General features: G+C 35.9%; 1 protein-coding gene across 1 annotated transcript in view; it reads left to right on the top strand.

The window, feature by feature from the left end:
* The window catches only part of Tmtc2 (Transmembrane O-mannosyltransferase targeting cadherins 2), a 112,849-nt gene that overhangs the window by 70,846 nt on the left and 21,023 nt on the right, over positions 1 to 20,980 (top strand). The window contains exons 4-5 of the mRNA XM_089731897.1: positions 4,237 to 5,221; positions 13,981 to 14,095. Coding sequence (XP_089588023.1) covers positions 4,237 to 5,221; positions 13,981 to 14,095 — 1,100 coding nt within the window. The remainder of the gene's footprint in view (positions 1 to 4,236; positions 5,222 to 13,980; positions 14,096 to 20,980) is intronic.

Raw genomic sequence — 20,980 nt, 5'->3', positions numbered from 1 at the left:
GGTACAAACTTCCCAATGACAGGATACAGAATTTCAATAAATATTAAAATTTAAATAATTTAAACGTAATTGTAGCGAAGTTGACAAAATTAATTTAATAACATTGAATCACTGGGTTCAGTCACACCCGCTAAGAAGTATAATATTTTTATTTTTAGTACCAGGAAAAGTTGAACACTGACGTATGTCCATTCAATTGCCTCGTGCCGTATTTGATGGTATATTTCACTTTCCATTAGCCTTAATCATACCCCCAGGAAGATATTAAGAAGAATTGGGAGTGATAAAAAGCGGTTCGAAATTAAAGAGCTTTTTCCTGTTGTAGAAATGTCGAATAGTTATGAGGGCATTAAAGTTAATGGTGCCCTCAACACCGGCCGCGTACCTCGCTTTATAGACGGTGCAAAAATGTTTACTTTATTCCTAGTCTATATAACTATATATAGAATGTTTATTTACTAGAGTAAAACAATATCAAAAAATTTAGATATAATATAAAACTATCAACTTCTTAAAGTAAATTTTGAGCTTAAAATATGAAAATTCCACGAATAAAACAACAGAAAACTGCACCATAAAATAAGCAATCAACATAACTTTCTCACTAATCAGACAAAGAAGATACTGTTTAAATTACAAAGTTTTTGAAACGGAATTGGCAAATGAGACGGCATTTGCGAGACGGCGTTGCGATGGTAATGTCAGCCAGCCACTAAATTTTCCAGATAAGTGCTGTGCTGGCGTCAATATTTAGGTCGATCATTTTTCCTTATTTCCACGTGCAACCGGCAGAATGTTTTAAATTTTTACTGGTGGTAGGACCTCTTGTGAGTCCGCACGGGTAGGTACCACCGCTCCGCCTATTTCTGCCGTGAAGCAGTAATCCGTTTCGGTTTGAAGGGCGGGGCAGCCGTTGTGACTATACTGAGACCTTAGGACTATATCTCAAGGTGTGTGGCGCACTTACGTTGTAGATGTCTATGGGCTCCAGTAACCACTTAATACCAGGTGGGCTGTGAGCTCGTCCACACATCTACGCAATAAATAAAAAAATTAAAAAATTATCGTAAATTAGTCAAAAGGGGTAATAATAGCCCGAATATTTTTTACACACGACATTAAGAAATTAAAAACAATTGCCATCAAACTACCGAGAGACACCAATTACTAAAGCAAGCGGTATCACGCTAATGCAATATTGACAACCATTTGAATATTCAATAGTGTTCGATTTCTCTAACACATCGGAATAGAGGTGAGAAAAGATTCGTTTTATTATTCAGCTCCCTACACCCTAATTCCGACTGATTAATATGTAGTTCATTTAAGTTTCTCTGAGATTTCCGGTTAGCCCCCACACAGTCTCCCTTGGTCGTGTAAATTGTGCTAGGAATCCGAAACGGCATCGTTAGTTCTGCACAGGGGTTTCCCCTGGGCTAGGTCGAACAGGGGACGAGGGAACCTTCATAAATCTTTTCCTCGACCTTCCCGCCACTAACAAGCCGGCAGCGCGCTCGACTCGTGTGAATCGGACCCCTCCGCTAGTAAATAACCCTGAAAACTTTCATAATAACACCACTTTAAGTAGATTAAAATACCTGGTTGATCGTATTTCCATATTAATCATGTAGTGCTTGGGAGGGTGTGGGTGTTATATTGCTAGCAGTAATTTAATAACCTAAGGGATGTCTCGCCGCGAATATCGTCTGCATAAATCAATTTTCTCAAAGAGCATTCTGTTTTGGGATTAAATTTTCTCGCATATGAAGAAAGTAGCGATTAAAAATAAATACAATGTTATCTATATATTAATACGTGAAGCAAAAACTATGTATCCCTTTTTAAGAAAATTGCGCGGACGGAGGATTATGAAATTTTCCACACTTATAGAGAATATAGAGAAGAAGTGCACAATGCTAATGTTTTTTTTAAAATAATGCATAAAAGATACATTAAATCAATAAAGAAAACATTACACACGCTACCATGTATTTGACACACACACATATACTTTTGTTATTGCTTAAAGTCTGTAGTCAAATTGAAAATAGGTTAGTATTGTTTATCTTTAATATTACGAGTATTTGTCTATAGTGTAATCTTGGCGAAATCTGTAACAATAGGACCATAATAATGTTGAAACTTATAATTCAATTAATTATAGTCGAATTTCGACTACGGCGGGACCACTAGTTGTTGTAAACACTGTAAAATTTTCTTTAACGATATGAAATGTCAATGTTTGGATATTTAAAATGCCAACGATTGTGGCAATTTTTAGTAATTATATGTGTGTTATGTATTGTATTTTTTCCTACATTTTGGTAATAAATTTCACGCTTCTTCGTTCAAAAATTATGAACTTCCGCCTTTTAGTTGATCTCTAATTCAATCTTTGATGGAAAAAAAATTAAAAATTGTACCAGCATTTCTAGCTAGATGCAAGGGTATGCAGTTTCGGATTTCTTATATTGAGGATTACGAATTTTCCTGCATACATACACTGATTGAACATTCAGATACACTGGTTGAACGAACCAGTATTTTACTTTTTTCCTCAGGGGCTGTAATTACCAAAAATCCTTCTTAAGTTTCACTTACTACATTAAAAGATCCAATAAATATATGTATAATCATATCTCAAATGATCAAATGATAATCATATCTCAATCTCTTGAAATCTCAAGTTTTTAGGTCTAGCGGCTTAAGCTCTACGTTGATGAATCAGTTCGAACAAGTAATCGTAAATGTATGTACTTATAAATCAGTCGATCAGTTACAATCAGTCTAAATTTCAAGTTATAGCGTTTTAATATCGAATAGAAGCATTCTATGCTGCGCAGTATCGACGTTCCCGAAGTAGATTGTAGTTTTTGAAAATCACTTATAACTCAGAAGAATGAACTATTGAAGGCTTTTTTTATTGATTAGATGGGTAGACGAGCTTACAGCCCACCTGGTGTTAGCGGTTACTGGATCCCATAGACATCTATAACGTAAATGCGCCACCCACCCTGAGATATAAACTCTAAGGTCTCTATATAGTTACAATAATATAGTAATATAGGCTGTATGAACAAGTCATAAAATATTCGAAGGTGTTGCAACTGTATACTACGTACTTGTACAATATCGTATTAAAACTCGAATGTAATTAAAACTTCAACCTCGTGCTTCGTATAATATCTGATAGAGCATGAAATAGTCTGTTAAAAGTTTTTGTAATTTAAAGTAAATTTCACTACGATACATTATATTGAAATTGTTATAGCATGTCACTAGTGCCGTGACTGTAACGTGTAAAATGTTGTTAATTCATTTTTCTATAAAAAATTCGCGGAAATCGCCTCCATTTCATAATTTTAAAAGTTAGTTAAGCCGTGAAAAATCCAATATCATAGTCACCGCCGCGTTGGTTGTCCTCACATTTCGTATTGTTTGAGAGGACAAACAAAAATCCAGTTACAAACTTCTGTTTTAGTTTAAGTCATAAAAGTATATAATAATATAAAGTGAAGATATGTGAGAGAACTTAAAAGAGAAAAAAAACTTCCATCAATACTGTAATAGTATTGATGTAAGTTTTTTTTATATACCAAAAATGAGACTTTTCCTTACGGCATGTTGCTTTGGTACTTGCCAAGAAAGTTGCCTTGATGCAGGTGTTTTGTTTAGGACAAGACTGTTTGAATCTAGAATTCTTCTAAAGGTCAAACGAATGCAAAGTGAATTGAATTAACGAGTGCATTTTGTCGACATTTTGCTGGCATAGTTTTTAATTTCTTAAAACTTGATTTAAACAGTTCTTAAACAGTTTATTGTTTCAAAAACTTCTTTGACACGTACCTACCTTTTTCCCGTTTTTCACATTTTCCATATTAATTTCAACAGCTCAATGCTGTCAGTTTAATATTTTTTCTTTCATCTTACGCACAAAGTAAATGCTTGTACTTTTCATTTTCACAAGCTGAAAAATATTACAGTTGTTTACAAAGCAGAAAAGCATATTATAAGTGACGGGTTGTAAAAAATCTATACTTCCGATCGGATCGCGGCAAATTCTTCGACAGATATTAATGAAATATTGCTCTGAGGCAATCAATCACCAGGACTGGGAAGAAATAAGGATATTTACAAAAATAAAACTAACTTTTCTCTCCGTAATAAAAGTGAAGTTTTGACCTAAAAATTGTTGTTGTTTGTGCAAAGAGCTGATCGGCATTTCTTTTGTTTCAGTGGAGATGGCGTAGTGTCTGCGCGCTCAGCATGGGCGGCTTCGCGTTGCTTTACTGGCGGCTGAGACTAGCCGGGGTACCTGCTCCGTTTGCAGCAGCTGATAACCCAGCCTCAAGAGATCCCTCACTCTTTACAAGAGTCTACACTTTTGCCTACCTTCCCATTTTCAATTTTTTTCTTCTGATTTTCCCCTATCACCTCAGTTTCGATTGGTCCATGGACGCTATACCAAGAATAGTTACTATACTTGATCCACGTAACATCTTCACAATGGCGTTTTACGCTGTCATATCTAAAGTAACTTGGCGGCTCTTAGTTAATGAATTCAAAAAACCTCCAGATAATTTAGTCAGAGAAATGAAATTCTACAAAAAGCAAAGTTGCAAGACTAAACATAGATGGAATTATAATAACTGCAAACAATACAATAGAGGACAAGACTGTGTCGAGAGAAAAAGCTATCATGGTCCGCACAAAGAGAATGTATCATCTAAAAAGCTATTGTGTCCGTGCACCGGTTGCAAACATTCGCTCACTGATGAGCACACGAGCTTGTGCCGAGCTAGTAACAACAACAACATTATGATGCATAATTCTGTTTGCATTTGCCCAATACCTCATTCTAAAACTAGGACACAGAATCTTTACAGAATAGTTAATCGCAGTCCGCAAGTTGCATTTTTAATGTTTGTTGCTTTTATGGTTTTGCCATTTATACCTGCAACAAATTTTTTATTCTACGTCGGTTTTGTGATTGCCGAAAGAGTGTTGTATACCCCTAGTGTAGGCTTTTGTTTATTACTTGGACTTGGGGCTGGAACTTTGACAAAAAATTGGCACCGAAATGAGAAACGAAGTAGGATATTTATGATGTCGCTTCTCATATTACTTTCGGCCATGTGTGCTAGGACTTTATCAAGAAATATTGACTGGAGGGATGAAGAAAATCTGTTCAAAAGTTCGTTGCATATCAATCCACCAAAAGGTTAGTATGCTTCATAGTCTATATTATTATTGCTATTACTTTATATTAGTTATGATGATGATTACGATAATAACGATGATCAAAGACCGATCGACTATATCTTATATATGTTGTTAATTTCGGTATTGCCATAATTTTTATCATTATATATTCAGATTCATTGACAAGCACCGTTTCAAAATGCTGCGAGTTAAGGCATTAATATCTGAGCTAAATAAAGCTGGCCTCCGTAATTCTTAACTTTCTCAAACTTTGTTTGAGTTGCTCCCTCGTTACAACTCTAAACTAAGATACAATTAATTTGTTTGAGAGACAGCTACAAACTACCTGTCCACCGCGTGCTGGTCCTCTAACTTGGAAAAGAGGTTGTCACGGCACGCCTGTTTGCTTTCGAACATCTGCCCACTTGGGGCTGGTAATGTATTCACTGCCTCCACTCACATTCAGACTCTTGACCTTTCTAGGACGCCATTAAACATGCATGTACGTCCCGAGGGAGGCCGCCTCGGGTTTCAGTTCACATCACAAACTTTTGCGCAAAGAGAAAAGTTTTGCGTGATGGTTCTCATTCCATAGACCATTCCACGTATATGTAGAATCCTATTTGGATGTTACTTCTACAGGGTTCTTGTGGAACAAAAATGATATGGTCGCTATTATTTTTTGAGACAGGCAATAAATTCACGCATGTAAATTTTTAGCGAGCCTATGGAAATTCTATGCAGCCTTTGAATATTAAGTTATACCATAAATAATAATAATCAACAGGTCCCTGTATGGGTATAGTTGGTTGATAAACTATCGGAAGAATAGAAACTCTGGAACTATTCGAAAACCCCAAATAAGATAGCAAAATATGTTCCCGTTGCCAGAAAAACAATATTTCAAGTAAATTATGACACTTTATCGAAGGGTCTCCGATGTAAAACTATCCAAGTTGGCCAAGATGGGTTTGTAAGAAAAAAATAAGAGGCAGCACTCGCTTTTAAAAGTTCCTATCGAACTTCTTGTATTTTTACGAGATCCCAAATCACTTGTAAAATATTGAGGTCGTCCGTTGCCACAGCTGTGCCGCGACTTATTTTCTCATGAGGATTAAATACATTAGCAACCGTTGTACTCTCTACAGAGTGTAACTGAAACCGTTTTGGTTTTCCGCAAATTTGATTTATTAATTTTGGAGTGAATTTGGTTTCACTCATCATTTTATGAAAGAGAATGAAACAATATTTTTCAGTAGCATTGCATATGCATATAATCAATTTATTGAAGATTGATGTTCTTTTAATTCCAAAAGAGTTTTGAACTAAATTACATACTTTACCAAATCAAAACATAAGAATATAGTGTTAAGACATCGCATCTTGTTAATTAGCAATGAACTATGGAAATTGATTCTTTAAATTGTCGATGAAATGAAAAACTCATTAGTTCGCTATTGTGGTTCCTTGGGAGATAAGGGCCTATTATTTGTAGTTTAAGTGCTTTCAGTACATCCGCTAATACTAATAAATCTTAGTTTTCATATTGTTATCGCAATACTTCAGTCACGAAAAAGTATCATCTTCCACTGCGGCTTGTTTGTCTAAGATTTTTTTTTATTTCATGCGATTTTAAGATTTTATCATAAAATAAATCTAAACGTTTAAAACCTTGGCAACGTTTTTCTCTCTGTCTCACTTTTGATTTGTTCATAAAGACGAGTTTGCGCCAAGGATATAATCTCCGTACCATAAACAACGGCGTGATTTAATTATTCAGTGATCGATTTGACTAGTTGAGGAGACTTAACTATCAATTAACTCGACCTCAATATAGACATTGATAGATTCAATCTGAAAATTACTGCATTTGAATAATATTCACTGGATTTTCACGAAAATTGAATTAAAGTCAACAGGAGAATTCCTATTGAGATTCCAGCAGATTACCTAGTATTCCAGTACAAACTAAATAAATAAAGATAATTGTATTGGAAAATGTAATCAAAACGTGTTTATTTGTAACTAGTCATGGTCACTCGACCGTAATGATAATTGCGCGAAGAAATGAGCTCGTAACTTTGTGAGTTCTTTTATTCTAATGATTTTTTGTTATACCATTTAATAAAGATATATTTCAGTGCCACCTTCTTCTTTTCTCTCACTAGGTTTTTTTTATTGCCCATGCAGGCAGACGAGTATACGGCCCACCTGATGGTGAGTGGTTACCGTCGCCCATGGACTTCAGCAATGTCAGCGACAGAGCCAAGCCGCTGCCTATCGTTAGGTGGGGTCGGCACAGTTAATTTTTCTTTTCCATTCTCTTCTATCAGCCGTCATCTCAACACTAACTCCTCTCTCTCTCTCTCATATCGACATTCACACACTCCATCCATGTCTTCTTCGGTTGACTTCTTCCCCCTCTACTTGTCTCTCCCTCCCCTTTGCCCTCTAGTATATAATTAAAGAAAGTATATTATCGATATGATAATAAGTGTGAGTTGTAATTGATAAAGTGTAGTATAAATGTTCACAATGAACCAGAGGAAGACCGATGTACAAAAATATCTTGTTATGAAACCCAAGAGCGGGGTCGTCGCTTATTGACATTTCCTGTAATTTAATCTGTATCATCCATCCATTATATTATTAGTTCAAATAACTGGCTTATTTAGTAGCTTAAGGGCACTTAGGTTTTTTCATCAAGCAGTCACCCTTTGCGTCTTTTCGGTTTACTTGGGCTTAGCACCTGTTACGCCATGAGCTTGGGAATACGAGGTCAAAAGCATTAAGAACTCTTTACATAACCTTCTTGACTTCACATCGAAACCCCTTACTACGAGGGCATTACGAGTTATTGTCGATAGACTTTAGAAAAAATAAAACATACAATTTGTCTTGGCTTACGTCGTTTGATTCTTATCTACTTTAGTTACGGACTGCATCGACGGATTTGCAAACTAATCCATGTTCAAAGCTGCGAGGATAAAAAATTAGATATTTAGACAAATTTGAAATTATGTGTAGAAGTATTTTCAAGGTACAATAATGTCACTTTATCTTTATTCATTTTATTTAAAACTCATTTTACAATTAATCGTAGCTCAAGATCAAAGCTATTTTAAGATTTGTCATTCTTGGTAAGTCGTTATTCTTTCACGTCTGTTTTGTGTGAATTGTAAAATCTATTTAACTAGGCGTTTTCGTTAAAGCTAATAGGCCTCTATTTCTCTTTTTACCTTTAGGAAACACGAGCTAAAGGCTAACTGGATCCAATTTGTCTCCGGCGGCTATTCGAAACAGGCCAATCACGAAGCGCTCCCTATTACACGAATTCACTCGAAACGCTGTCACAAGAGCGGTGCCGATCTAATCGGCAAAAGCCGGCTTTACTTGATACACCGATACGTAGTGCTAGGTATATTGTCCTGGACTTTAATGGCTTTGACATTTAAGAACCTTTTGACAGACGAAGTAAGAGATATAAAAGTATGGACGTTCGAAATGATGTAATTAATTCACTTTGTAAATTCCTCAGAATAAAGTTGATTTATATAATAATATGTAAATTTAATATGTTTGGCTGAGTATACATTCTATTAATATACTATTTTTATTGGATGGATAGGTAAAAGCTCTTTCTACTCTTTCCAGTTTGAAGGGTGGAACAGATTTCATATAATATAGTTGAAAATCCGACCTCATGGCCCAAAGTAAGTAGACAGCGTCATTTACGCTGCGGTATGCGGCCATGAGCTTGTTCATTCAATTCTTCAATAAAACTAATGTACAAACTAAGTCAGAGCTACTAATTTTTTGTTATTGCTTAGATGGGTGGACGACCTCACAGCCCACCTGGTGTTAAGTGGTTACCGGAGCCCATAGACATCCACAACGTAAATGCGCCACCCACCTTGAGATATAAGTTATAAGGTCTCAAGTATATTTACAACGGCTGCCCCACCCTTCAAACCGAAACGCATTACTGCTTCACGGCAGAAATAGGCAGGGTGGTGGTACCCACCCGCGCGGACTCACAAGAGATCCTACCACCAGTAAGTACTAACCAACGAGGTGTAGAAATAATAAAAAAATTTAGTTCATTTGGTTGTCGTATTTATTTTCCTTTGAAAATTTATCGCGGAAGTACAAGCACATGTTCCATACGTTAGAAAACTAAAAACAAAAATCGTCGGTCAGACTCATTAGACAGAATAACAGATAACGTCCCTCTAATCTGGATTAGGCCAAGTACATCTATTTCTTACAACACTTGGCCGGCTGGTGTGCGATGTAATCGGTTAAGCTCGGAGGTTTATCGCCCCCATCTAAGGGCCCGATATCTTCGAGTGGCGACTTTCAGAGATTAACGCTATTATCTCGCTGGAGAACGGATACTTGGACGTCACAACTTGCTTAGACACTCGTCCTCTGGTCCAGATACTTGATTTAGTTTTTTACTCCTTCGAGAATGAAAGAAATAAGTGTCTTTCTTGTCTAAGTGTTGAAATTTACTAGATCCGTGTTTGAAATTCCTAGTAATTTTTTTTTACTTATTGCTCTGAAATCTTATGCGATCCAGGGTCCCCTCAAAAACAACTATCAGGAGTCCTATAAATACTAGAATATAAATCGAATAAACAAAATGAAAATCATGAGAACTTCAAAGTAAGCAAATTAAAAAGGGAATTAAAGTTGAGCACACAACATGCAAAAAAAGAAAAGAAAAAATAATCTAATTTGTAAACAAATTGTACTGGATATAAACATTTGGTGTTATTTTCTTAGATATTGATAGATACATGGACAGATAAATTAGATTTTGCGTCTCGGCCATGTAGTAGATGATACATTCAACTTGTTTTTAGTGTAAGAAAGAGGTCTTATCCATTTTAAAAATTACCATTATTCATCTATACATAGGTACATAATTGCTTGTCTTGACTAATTTTTTAGTTGCGCTGTTGGGTGAATAATCTCACTGTCCATCTAGTGTGAAGTGATTACTTGAAGCCGTAATATATAACAAAGTCACCACCTATCTTGGGACATGAAGTCAATGTCGGTCGGCTGTCCCACCAAACTGAAATTCTAATAGAAATGGTCCGCGATCAAAAAGGACATTATGGTGGTGAGCACATACATAACTGTACGGATTTTCAAAACGCCCTACCACCAGTAGTGAGTTATATAAACGTTAAAAGGACAGGACATAAATCGTCTCTTTAGTTATTTGTAAAATTAAACTAACTATGAAACCCTACGGGTATTGGTAATGTCTCGCATGTTAGCTCGGTAATCGGAACATAAAAAAGCTTTTAGAACGATATTCCAATCAGCGGAACGACTTCGAGTAAGTGACGTCGTGTCTCTTATATATTTTTCGCTCTGTTTTTCTTGCAGCTAATGGTGCTGATCGTAAATGGGATAAGAAATTTTTTCATTTTCGTTTTTATATGACCCAGTTAAGTAAAGTACTCGATTACAATCTTTATTCACGATCTTAACGAAAATAAAAAAATCGTGATCATAGAAATATTTTAGAATAGGTAGGTATGTTTACTTATTTATTAATAAAGGATTCGTCTCCTTCTGCCGTTTTTTTTTGTACCCATCTATTTGCGTATATTTTCATTGAAATTCCAGTCGATAGCAAAATTATGACTACACTTCAGTGAATGAGGTGCACGTGTTACCTTGAGGGCACTATTAATAATTCCAAAAGGGTTAAGATCGAGGGGGATTCGTTGAATATAAAAAAAAATACAAAAGCTTTTGTATAAACATGCTAACGCTGTTATGTTTTCTTTATATTTTTAACAAGGCATAGACGAAAAACATTTCGATGTTTTAAAATAATTAATGCACGGTTTTAATGCTATTATTATAGTAAAAATAGAGCTTAATTTAATTACTTCAATCTTAATATGTTATCTCAACATTTTCTTCACGCAAAGCCTATCTGTTGCTGTGACGCTATTGCAACCTATAGATATTGTAAATGCAGTCGCCGACCTTTGATAGACCTTATTGAAACTTATTGACCTTGTCGAAACCCTAATTGAATTAGACAGCTACCGTACTCTTCATATCAGAACGCATGACTGTTTTGCGTTAAAAGTAATCAGAATCATGGTACTATGCCATGCAGGCAAAGTCTATTGGGCTATTTAACAAAAGCCGGCTATTAAAGATGTCCATATACGTACATATACATGTATGTACATATGTACTATTTAATACATACCTACTTATTAAGTATGTAATCTGAAATGTTGAAATGTAGTGATATAATATTCAAACGTTATCAAACGCCTAGCACTACCGATATTGATCTACCTACCATTTAATTGAAACCTATTTGGTACATTTTGTAATTGAGCATTTGATATCGGAGTACTCGTTTTGCAAACGCATTTTCAATATTAACTTACTTCGTTAGAGTTCACGTTAATTAGGTTATATACTTTATATTATTTATGTATAAAGTCCGAAGGGTGAGACAGTCGTTACACACGTAAAACTGAGACTTATCACTCGTGTCTCAAGATGGGTAGCGGTATTCACGTTGTTGATGTCCATGGGCTTCGATAACCGCTTAATTACATTAAGAAGCGATATCTATTTATTAAACGGTGCAAAATGACATTTAGTTTTGGTTTATTTATATTTTTAAAACAGCATTTTTTCCCTTGGGGGAAGTTCTATTGTTCATTGCGATTTGTAGATATCGTCCATTCCACGGATCAGCTAGTTGTTTATTGTGTTATATTGCGTGAATCTTATTAACACAAGAAACATTAGTAGAAATTCATACGACCATTCGCAATTTTTTGCATTTCGGGTTAGGAATAAGACATAAGCGTCCTTTTTTTTAGTTTTTTTATTGCTTAGATGGGTGGACGAGCTCACAGCCCACCTGGTGTAAAGTGGTTACTGGAGCCCATAGACATCTACAACGTAAATGCGCCACCCACCTTGAGGTATAAGTTCTAAAGTCTCAGTATAGTTACAACGGCTGTTCCACCCTTCAAACCGAAACGCATTACCGGTTCACGGCAGAAATAGGCGGGGTGGTGATACCTGCCCGTGCGGACTCACAAGAGGTCCTACCACCAGTGAATTAGTTTATATCGTATGTTTCGAATACTCATTGCATGTGTGTACATAAATACGTATACATCACGACGTGCTCATGGCACGTGCAAAGCCACAATTGCATGGTACCTTAAATGATCGGTATCGCACGTCGAACTGATCTCCGGACCGACGGGATCCATTTTACGATTGCTAACGAAATGTCAACGTGCTTAGGCACGAAATTAGATCGCAAATTGATGAAGCTACACCAGCGGCTCTCAACCTTTTTATACGTAACGCAAATGTACTAACGTGTAGTTTAAATTCACTTTTTATTACATCAGTTGGTAGGTTATAATGTTAGTTATTTTTAGTGGTTTTTAGATTTTCAGACATAAGGTTGAGATTTCAACTGTTTCAGTATGCTATAAAAACAAATACAAATTATTGAAGTCATCGTGGGCATTAGGTAGTGTGCGCAAACGAACAGAGAAAAACAAAGTTTGTTTACGACTTAAATAATTTGATTGTACAGAATGTATTGGAACCTTCTTCGAAAACAAAAAAAAAGATAGAGTGATTACTGACATGACATACCTAAAAAGGTTATACTCAAAAAAATATATTTTTCAATGCAACCCTATTTACTACAATGAAAAGTAAAAATAATTTAAATCTAAAAAACATGTGCGCCAATATTTCAATCTATAATTATAGACGAAACGAAAGAACGGTAATTTAAATTTAATCGAAGTATTGTCCATCACTAGCAACTACTTTTTCCCATCTCTCAGGCAGAGTTCGAATTCCACGTCTGAAAAACTCCTCGTCTTTTGAAGCTATCCACGAATCAACCCAATTTTTGGTATCTTCATATGATGTAAACCGCTGCTCCGACAGAGCATGTGCCATTGATCGGAACAGATGATAGTCAGATAATATCAAAACAAAAGAGATGTAACCTATGAAATTAACATAAGTCTGGATGAATCGCGATTTACTGACGAGTTTTGACGATTTTAATTTATCAAAACATTTTTATAAATGAATAACGTTTTCCGCTCACTAAAGTGAATTAGTCAGCGCGGCTAATGTTCTATAACAGTAGTAGTTTATAAATCGAAGAAACCAATGTGCGGGTTTTTCGCAAAGTAAATATTATACCGTTGTGACTCCGTAAGCAGTCTCTTTACACACTCTATGTATACGATAACAGAGTCAACGACAATAAAAACTGAGTTTGTTCTTTTTGTACTAAGATCGTGCGCCAACCTTAGTCTAAGCCCTTTCGTATAATCCCGCGGGAAAGCTTCGCGAACTCCTAGTTATTGTAATTAACGTTTCCATGGTTCATTTGTTACAAAGCTTGCTCGTGACTGGTATTTTTTATTTTATAAATAACAAATTAAATATCGTTTAGAAACAGTCATTGTGAGAAGAGAAATAATGAGTTGTACAGGTTTCATTCTGAACGTAGATATTGACATATTCGGGAATTTTCAATTTATTATATTGAGAAATGTTTTTAATATACACAGAAAAAAATATCTGGGTTTGGCCGGTAACAAATAATTATTATATAGTTGCGTGGTAATTTTGGTACGTACGTATAAATGATGATAATGGATAAGGCATATTTACTAATTAAATTACTAAACTACTTTTTTCTGAGTGACTAATTAAACTTAATTTTTTCAGCGTATGGAAATCTTGGTAGTGTGCTGACGGCTCAGGGGCGAATGGCGGAAGCGGAAGCAGCGTTTTTGAAGGCGCTCAAATATAGACCGAACATGGCCGACGTTCATTACAATCTGTGAGTTAATTTTTTCTGCTTGGATTCACTATAATCACAACCTTAGAAGGCTTAATTCACACACAAAAAACAGAGTACAAGTATTTTTTAGTAAAAGGAATTTTCAATTCCTTTTTTTATACAAGGCCAAGAATTTGAATCTCAGCTCGACAAACGATCTACATTCCTTTTACCAATTCCTTTGTAGTATACATACATACATCTTCAGCCCGTTTTACAATAAAATTGGCCATATCTTTTTTACACAAACAAAAGAATTCCCTTTCGAATTCTATTCAAAACGGAAAACTTTCAGAAACGATTGGTTTGATAAAAGAGACAAAGATTTGACATGAAGCCCATATTATTCTAATCTCGATAACAACAAAAGTTTAATAATACATTCAAAAGGTCTGTGTTTACCCTTAGTGAAAGAGAAATAATACTCGGCGTGGCTTTCCCTGGGGACTGAAAAGGCAAAAGGTCCAAACCCTATTAAGGACATCGGGAAAAGAAAATATTATAAAATATAAAAAGTATAATGGCTATATTAGAAGTTCAAAAGATTGAAAGGAAACTTTCTCAATATTGGTAGGTTTTAGATTGAACTAGTTTTTGTTGGAAACTAAGTTTCTTTTCACGAAATGTATTATATTATTATGTTGCATTACTATGAAATACGTAAGTGATCTATAGTATTATTCTAGGAATACTATATTAGGAATATAACATTGATTGAAACGTTTTACGAGTATAGAATAACTTTAATCATAACATTTATGAGTCTGTTATCACTTATTCAGAGTAAACAAAATACTTTTTGAAATTAGTAATGATCGTCGATTTTATCATGGCTTCGATGCATCGACTCCGATTGAAGTTAGACAAAAGGACTGGAACTTTCCAGATTACACAAAGAACCGAGGAGACCGTAGCTACCGAAGTGAGAGTAGCAATTACTTCGTCAATAGGCACACGTCGACTCAACCCATAAATTGGTCGAGTACTCATCCTTGAATTAATCGGGGGCACAGTTCTCTACAATTATTAGCCTTCCAGACAGTCTCACATATTAACATCGAGCCACACAGTTAAAATAATTTCACTATGCCAAGACTCTAAATGATACCTATTTCGCTGTAACTTTAAAAAGTTTAAAATTATTTCTATGATGTAACAAAAAAGTAGGTGTAGAACAAGCTTTCGTTTCACTATACATAGTCTTACTACTGTAGGTTTGGTTTTAAGCAGGCCTTCCAACTGTTCCACATTTTGACTTATGCATCCAATACTTTTATTCGCAGGTCGTGTAAAGTGCATGTAACTAAGTTCTTGTTTATGAATGTTGAAATATTTTTTAATGCTTCCAAAATATAGAAAGGCCTTTTCAGAATGCTTAAAATGATTAAGCTCAGTTTATCGTTTTTTTTTTAATTATTCGTTACTATTTTTCTTTTAAAAGGTATTGTTTAAATTGCTATCTTAGATTATCATCACGCATTTTTGCGGATCATTACGAGAAATAAGCAAACTAGCAATACATATTGTGCTTAAGCGTAGCATTATAATTAAGCATTATATTGTTGTGTTATCTACAGAAACCCATAGAAAGTACCTTGGATTTTCCATTGTGTTAGACAGAAGCAGAGCATTATGTAAGCCAACGTATTTATGAGCAGGTCAGTTTCAATCCGGGCCACGTATGAAGGTAACAGGGTATTGTTTAGCCTCCCATTTTAGCACGTTAGCTCCCCGCTTGTTTGAATAAAACCTTAATAATGTTGGTATGAGCTCTTCGACGTAGGTAGTACTTACGAAATGGTAAAATGTCGAATAAACCTTCCTTCACACTAAGAAATGTACTTTCCATTTAAATTATAATGTACATATGCTACTTATTATGTATCTTTAGACCAATGAAATCGTTGGTAAATTTAAATTATTGTATTATATTTCAAACTTCTGATACAAAAAACCGTTTTGACGTATTCAGTTAAAAATTAAAAAACGCGTGGCAATTTTTTTGTCTTTTTTTTTGTCTGTTGAAGCAGATCAGCATTCGGCCCACTTGATGGTGTGTGGTTACCGTAGCTCATGGACGTCAGCAATACTAGTTGTAGAGCCAAGCCGCTGCCTACAGTTTAATACTCTCCACAGGCCTCGTTTGAAAAATGATATGTCATAGCGCTCGGGAAACATCGTGGAAAAGAGCTCGTTCCAAAGTCGAATGGTACGTGGCAAATACGATCTCTGGAAACGCACTCTGAATGACCGCAGTAGCTCCAGGTAGTATGGATGAATTCTACTACGGTGGCGGGCGGTGCGACGGTAACAACGAGATGATTGTATGATCACAAACAATTACACAGAGCACTCCTCATGGAACATATGATACAGAATTCAGAGTTAACCGAAGTCCCTCCGCTGGTTCCAAACCCAAAGGTTCCAAACGATCCGTGAGAATGGGATTATCGAAAATCCGAACGGCCCTCTTCTGTATGGAGTCAAATGGAAGTAGCTGGTATTTGAGAGCCCCGGCCCAGAGGTGAAAGCAATACTCCACGCGAGGCCAGACCCGTGCTTTGTAAAGGAAAAGTCTTTTTGTCCAGGCATGATGTACCGCCTCGCTCTGTTGAGGATCCCCAGCATTTTTGAGGCTAACTCACCTTTGCCCTCAAAATGAGTCCGAAATTGGACATCGCCGGAAATGTCGATTCCAATTATTCCAAATTGAAATAATTTTGGTGTCACGTTTCATTTGATAAAAAAGAAAAGTCATACCTGAATGTAATTGAGGAAAACGGACACATACTTATTTTTAGCAGGTCCAAAATGGTTCGATGGACACAAAGTCCGTGTGTCACGGTTGCTAAGTAGCTATCTGTACGTGATGATAGCCGAGCATGCGTTTCAAGGGAAAGCCGAATAGCTGAACATCTCGCATCTTCTTATTCTATTAAGGTCGTATTATATTGCGCGCGTGCCTCGATAGGATCTTTAATATTACGCCGAGCACTTGTAATCGAAAGAAATGGAATGCTCGAACAATAGCGGTATTAAAAGTTCGGCATAAATAGAAAAGGTCTTATTAAGGTTACGGTGAAATGAACCAATACAATGGGACTTATGATTTCGTCGTAAATGGGATTGTGTTCATTCGAATACAGTAATGTAATATTTTTTTATTTATTACAATAATTAACATCGATCTGGATAACAGTTGATGTAAATACATTTGTATCACGCTACGTAATTACATATTTGTAATTTAATTTAAATATATAAAGAATTTAAATACTTATCTGAAATGTACATTTCAATTTCGTTTCAGTAGTCTAGTAGTTCTCAGGAATTGTTTGAGATGATCCCTTCATCTCCTTTTTATCATCGCACCTCCCGCCATCGGAGCAGAGTTCGTCCATATTATCTGGAACCGCTGCGTTCATCGACAGTGCGTTTCCAGAGGTCTTTTTTGCCACGTACCATCCGGCTATGGAATGAGCTCCCCTCCACGGTATTTCCCGAGCGCAATGACATGTCCTTCTTCAAAAGAGGCTCGTGGAGAGTATTAAACGGTAGGCAGCGGCTTGGCTCTGCCCCTGGCATTGCTGAAGTCCATGGGCGGCGGTAACCACTCACCATCAGATGGGTCGTATACGCCTACAAGGGCAATAAAAAAAATTGTTCTTTCATTGGACCGTCAAATTTATTCCGTATACCGTTAGACTTCATTCATTTGGACTCGTCATGCTCTAAAACTTAAAACGATCGCTATTGCGACTATGCTGGGGTTCACAATCACGGTATAACATTGTAAAATATATAAAAAAGCCCGCAATATTTATAAATATGCGTAAACACTGATGGCAGGGACTGTATAAGGTGTATATGTGTATTTTTTTATTTATTTTTATGATTGAAACATTACTGGTGGCCCGAAGGCCTTGCCAGTTTCACCAGGACAAGTGGGCGAGCAAATGCTCAGCCAGGAGGGGGCCGTATATGTGTATATTGACCATCGTCCTGTTTATATCTACCGTGAAACAGCGATGTGTTCCGGTTTAAATATTTGAATTTTCATCATTCCAAAATGATCTATACTAATATTATAAAGCTGAAGAGTTTGTTTGTTTGTTTGGTCGAACGCGCTAATCTTAGGAAATACGGGTCTGATTTGATAAATTCTTTCAGTGTTAGATAACCTATTTATTGGGAAAGGCTTTATATAAACGCTATCACGACAAGATCAATACAAGTGGAGTACTAATAAAGAATGTTTCAAAATTAGGGTTCTTTTCCTTTTTGAGAACTTCCGCTGCATGCGCTGCGAAAACGGTTAAAGTTACGCTAAAATTGTTTCCCTTTCTAGGTTAGGCTATAATAAAGAATGAAAAAGGAAAAAAAAGAAGAAAAAAAAGTTCTAAAAAAGTCCGCGACCGCATTTGTCTATATTTTAAAGTTGGCCCACTATAACGTTTTTTATGCTAACCTTTTTTTTTTAAATAAAGCATTATTTGCGAAGGTGTTTCATGAAGATGATTTTTACATTTATCTCTACATTAATACGTGAAGCAAAAACTTTGTACCCTTTTTTACGAAAATTGCGGGATGGAGGATTATGAAATTTCTCACACTTATAGAGAATATAGAGAAGGAGTGCAGAATGTTAATATTTTTTTAAATTATGCATAAAAAATGCATAAAATCAATGAAAAAAAAAACATTACACACACTACCATTTTTCTCGAATTTTCGAATTTTCTGATTTTTCTCGAATTCTCGAGGATCCCATCACCAGATCCTGATCCTGAAGATTACGGGACCATTCGAACAAAAAAAAGATAATTCTTCTTTCTTCAGAATCGGTTCAAGCATTCTCGAGAAATCGGTGAACATACATAGATAAAGAAAATTGTGTTCGAATTGATAACCTCCTCTTTTGAAGTCGGTTAAAAAGCGTGATTTTGTTACCTTAAATAGCTCCTTAACATTTTATTATTCTAAAATATTTTCACCTTCTACGTAAATGAAGTCGTGGGTAAAATTTAGCGCTATCCCAAAGTAGCTAAAGCTAATATTATGATAATTGTGCGTGTTGTTTCAAGGTTGACGTGAACCATTTAAAACCCAATGCATCGTGGACACATTGGTACAGCTGTATCTGTAAATTGATCTACAAGTGGCTGTGGAATTCTTTGTTGGAGCACGAAAATACGTAAAAGATAAATTATTTTTGTCGCTACAAACATTCCTATCGAATAGAAATACAAAACCTATATATTACCAGAAGGGGCTTTTTTTAAATCGTCGATACGAGGCAACAGTAGGTATCTCGAAGCTTTAGCACTGCACTCTCGCGTCACTAGGGATACCATGTTGTGAAATAAATCCAGATTTATGTGGACTTCAGCTTTTTATGAAGTAAAATGATTTCATTAGTGTCTGTCATATATATTTTTTAATATTTTTTAATTTTAATTTTTGTTATTGCATAGGTGGGTGGACGAGCTCATAGCCCACCTGGTGTTAAGTGGTTACAGGAGCCCATAGACATCTACAACATAAAAGTCGCCACTCACCTTGAGATATGAGTTCTAAGGTCTCAGTATATTTAGAACGGCTGTCCCACCCTTCAAGCCGACACGCATTACTGCTTCACGGCAGAAATAGGCTGGGCGGTGGTACCTACCCGTGCGGACTCACAAGAGGTCATACCACCAGTAAATACGGGTACCAAAGTGTGTGTTTTAAGGTTTGTGCATATCCTTCTAGAAATTCTATTGATCGGATTGTTACAACACAGTAATCTCATTTTTTTACAGTTTGCAGAATTTAGGTGGTCGAGTTTAGAAATAAGTAGCAGCCGTTCTAAATATCCGTGAATCGTTTGAAAATGTAATTTCTATATACTCTTTTAACGTCACGTTTCAGGTGAACGATATATGTATCTATAGGATTCGGCTGTTCCAAAAAGCCTTTATGAGCTCCGCCTACCAACATCAAGCGCGATTTAATAATAAGCCCCAGACAAATATAAATTTGCCACGAGAAAAATAACACCAAATCAGTTCATTTTTGAAATGTTTAGTATCTTCTTCGATTTTCGCAAGCCGTGAAATGATTAATATTGCTTTTACAGTAAAATCAAGTATTCAAAATTATTCTAATGTTACAAGTATTAAAAATGCTGGTATTAATAATAAGGCCGAGATTAAATACAAAATCTTTTATAATAAAGATATTATTCGGATTTCTGTGTAGTAAATCGTAAAGTCGTGGTCGTCCTACATTAGCAGCGCGCCCCGATAGCGATAAGGTGCAGATTAAACTCCTGTTTGCACACACACTCGCACATATTTAACATTCTCGCCATCTAGACCCGTGACAACAACACTCGCCCGCTATTTGCATAGGTACTTGTTTGTGAAACGATTTGGTCTGGACGACGTACATGCAAATGCAATTTATGTTACACGGGCGTCTAATGCTTGCACTTAAATTAAATTAATGGGTAGATATTATATAATAGGTTTTTTTTTAGTTTGAAACACTATGTTCTAAATTTAAGTTATGAAATTGTTCAATGAACATTTTTTTTAAATATGCCCCTAAAATCGATTACGTCGTATAGGTGTTACTTTAAGTACCAAAAGCATAACAAAATAACAAGATCTTAAAAAGCTGTCAATGTAACTAATACTGAAGGTAGAAATAATGACATGTTATTTTTTACTGGTGGTAGGAGCACTTGTGAGTCCGCACGGGTAGGTACCACCGCCCCGCCTATTTCTGCCGTGAAGCAGTAATGCGTTTCGGTTTGAAGGGTGGGGCAGCCGTTGTGACTACACTGAGACCTTAGAACTATATCTCAAGGTGTGTGGCGCATTTACGTTGTAGATGTCTGTG

Source organism: Bombyx mandarina, chromosome 12 (assembly GCF_030267445.1).
Source record: "Bombyx mandarina strain Sakado chromosome 12, ASM3026744v2".
In the NCBI taxonomy this organism is placed as follows: Eukaryota; Metazoa; Arthropoda; class Insecta; order Lepidoptera; family Bombycidae; genus Bombyx; species Bombyx mandarina.
Note: the sequence above shows the minus strand (reverse complement) of the source record. Positions and strands in the feature narration are given on the sequence as shown.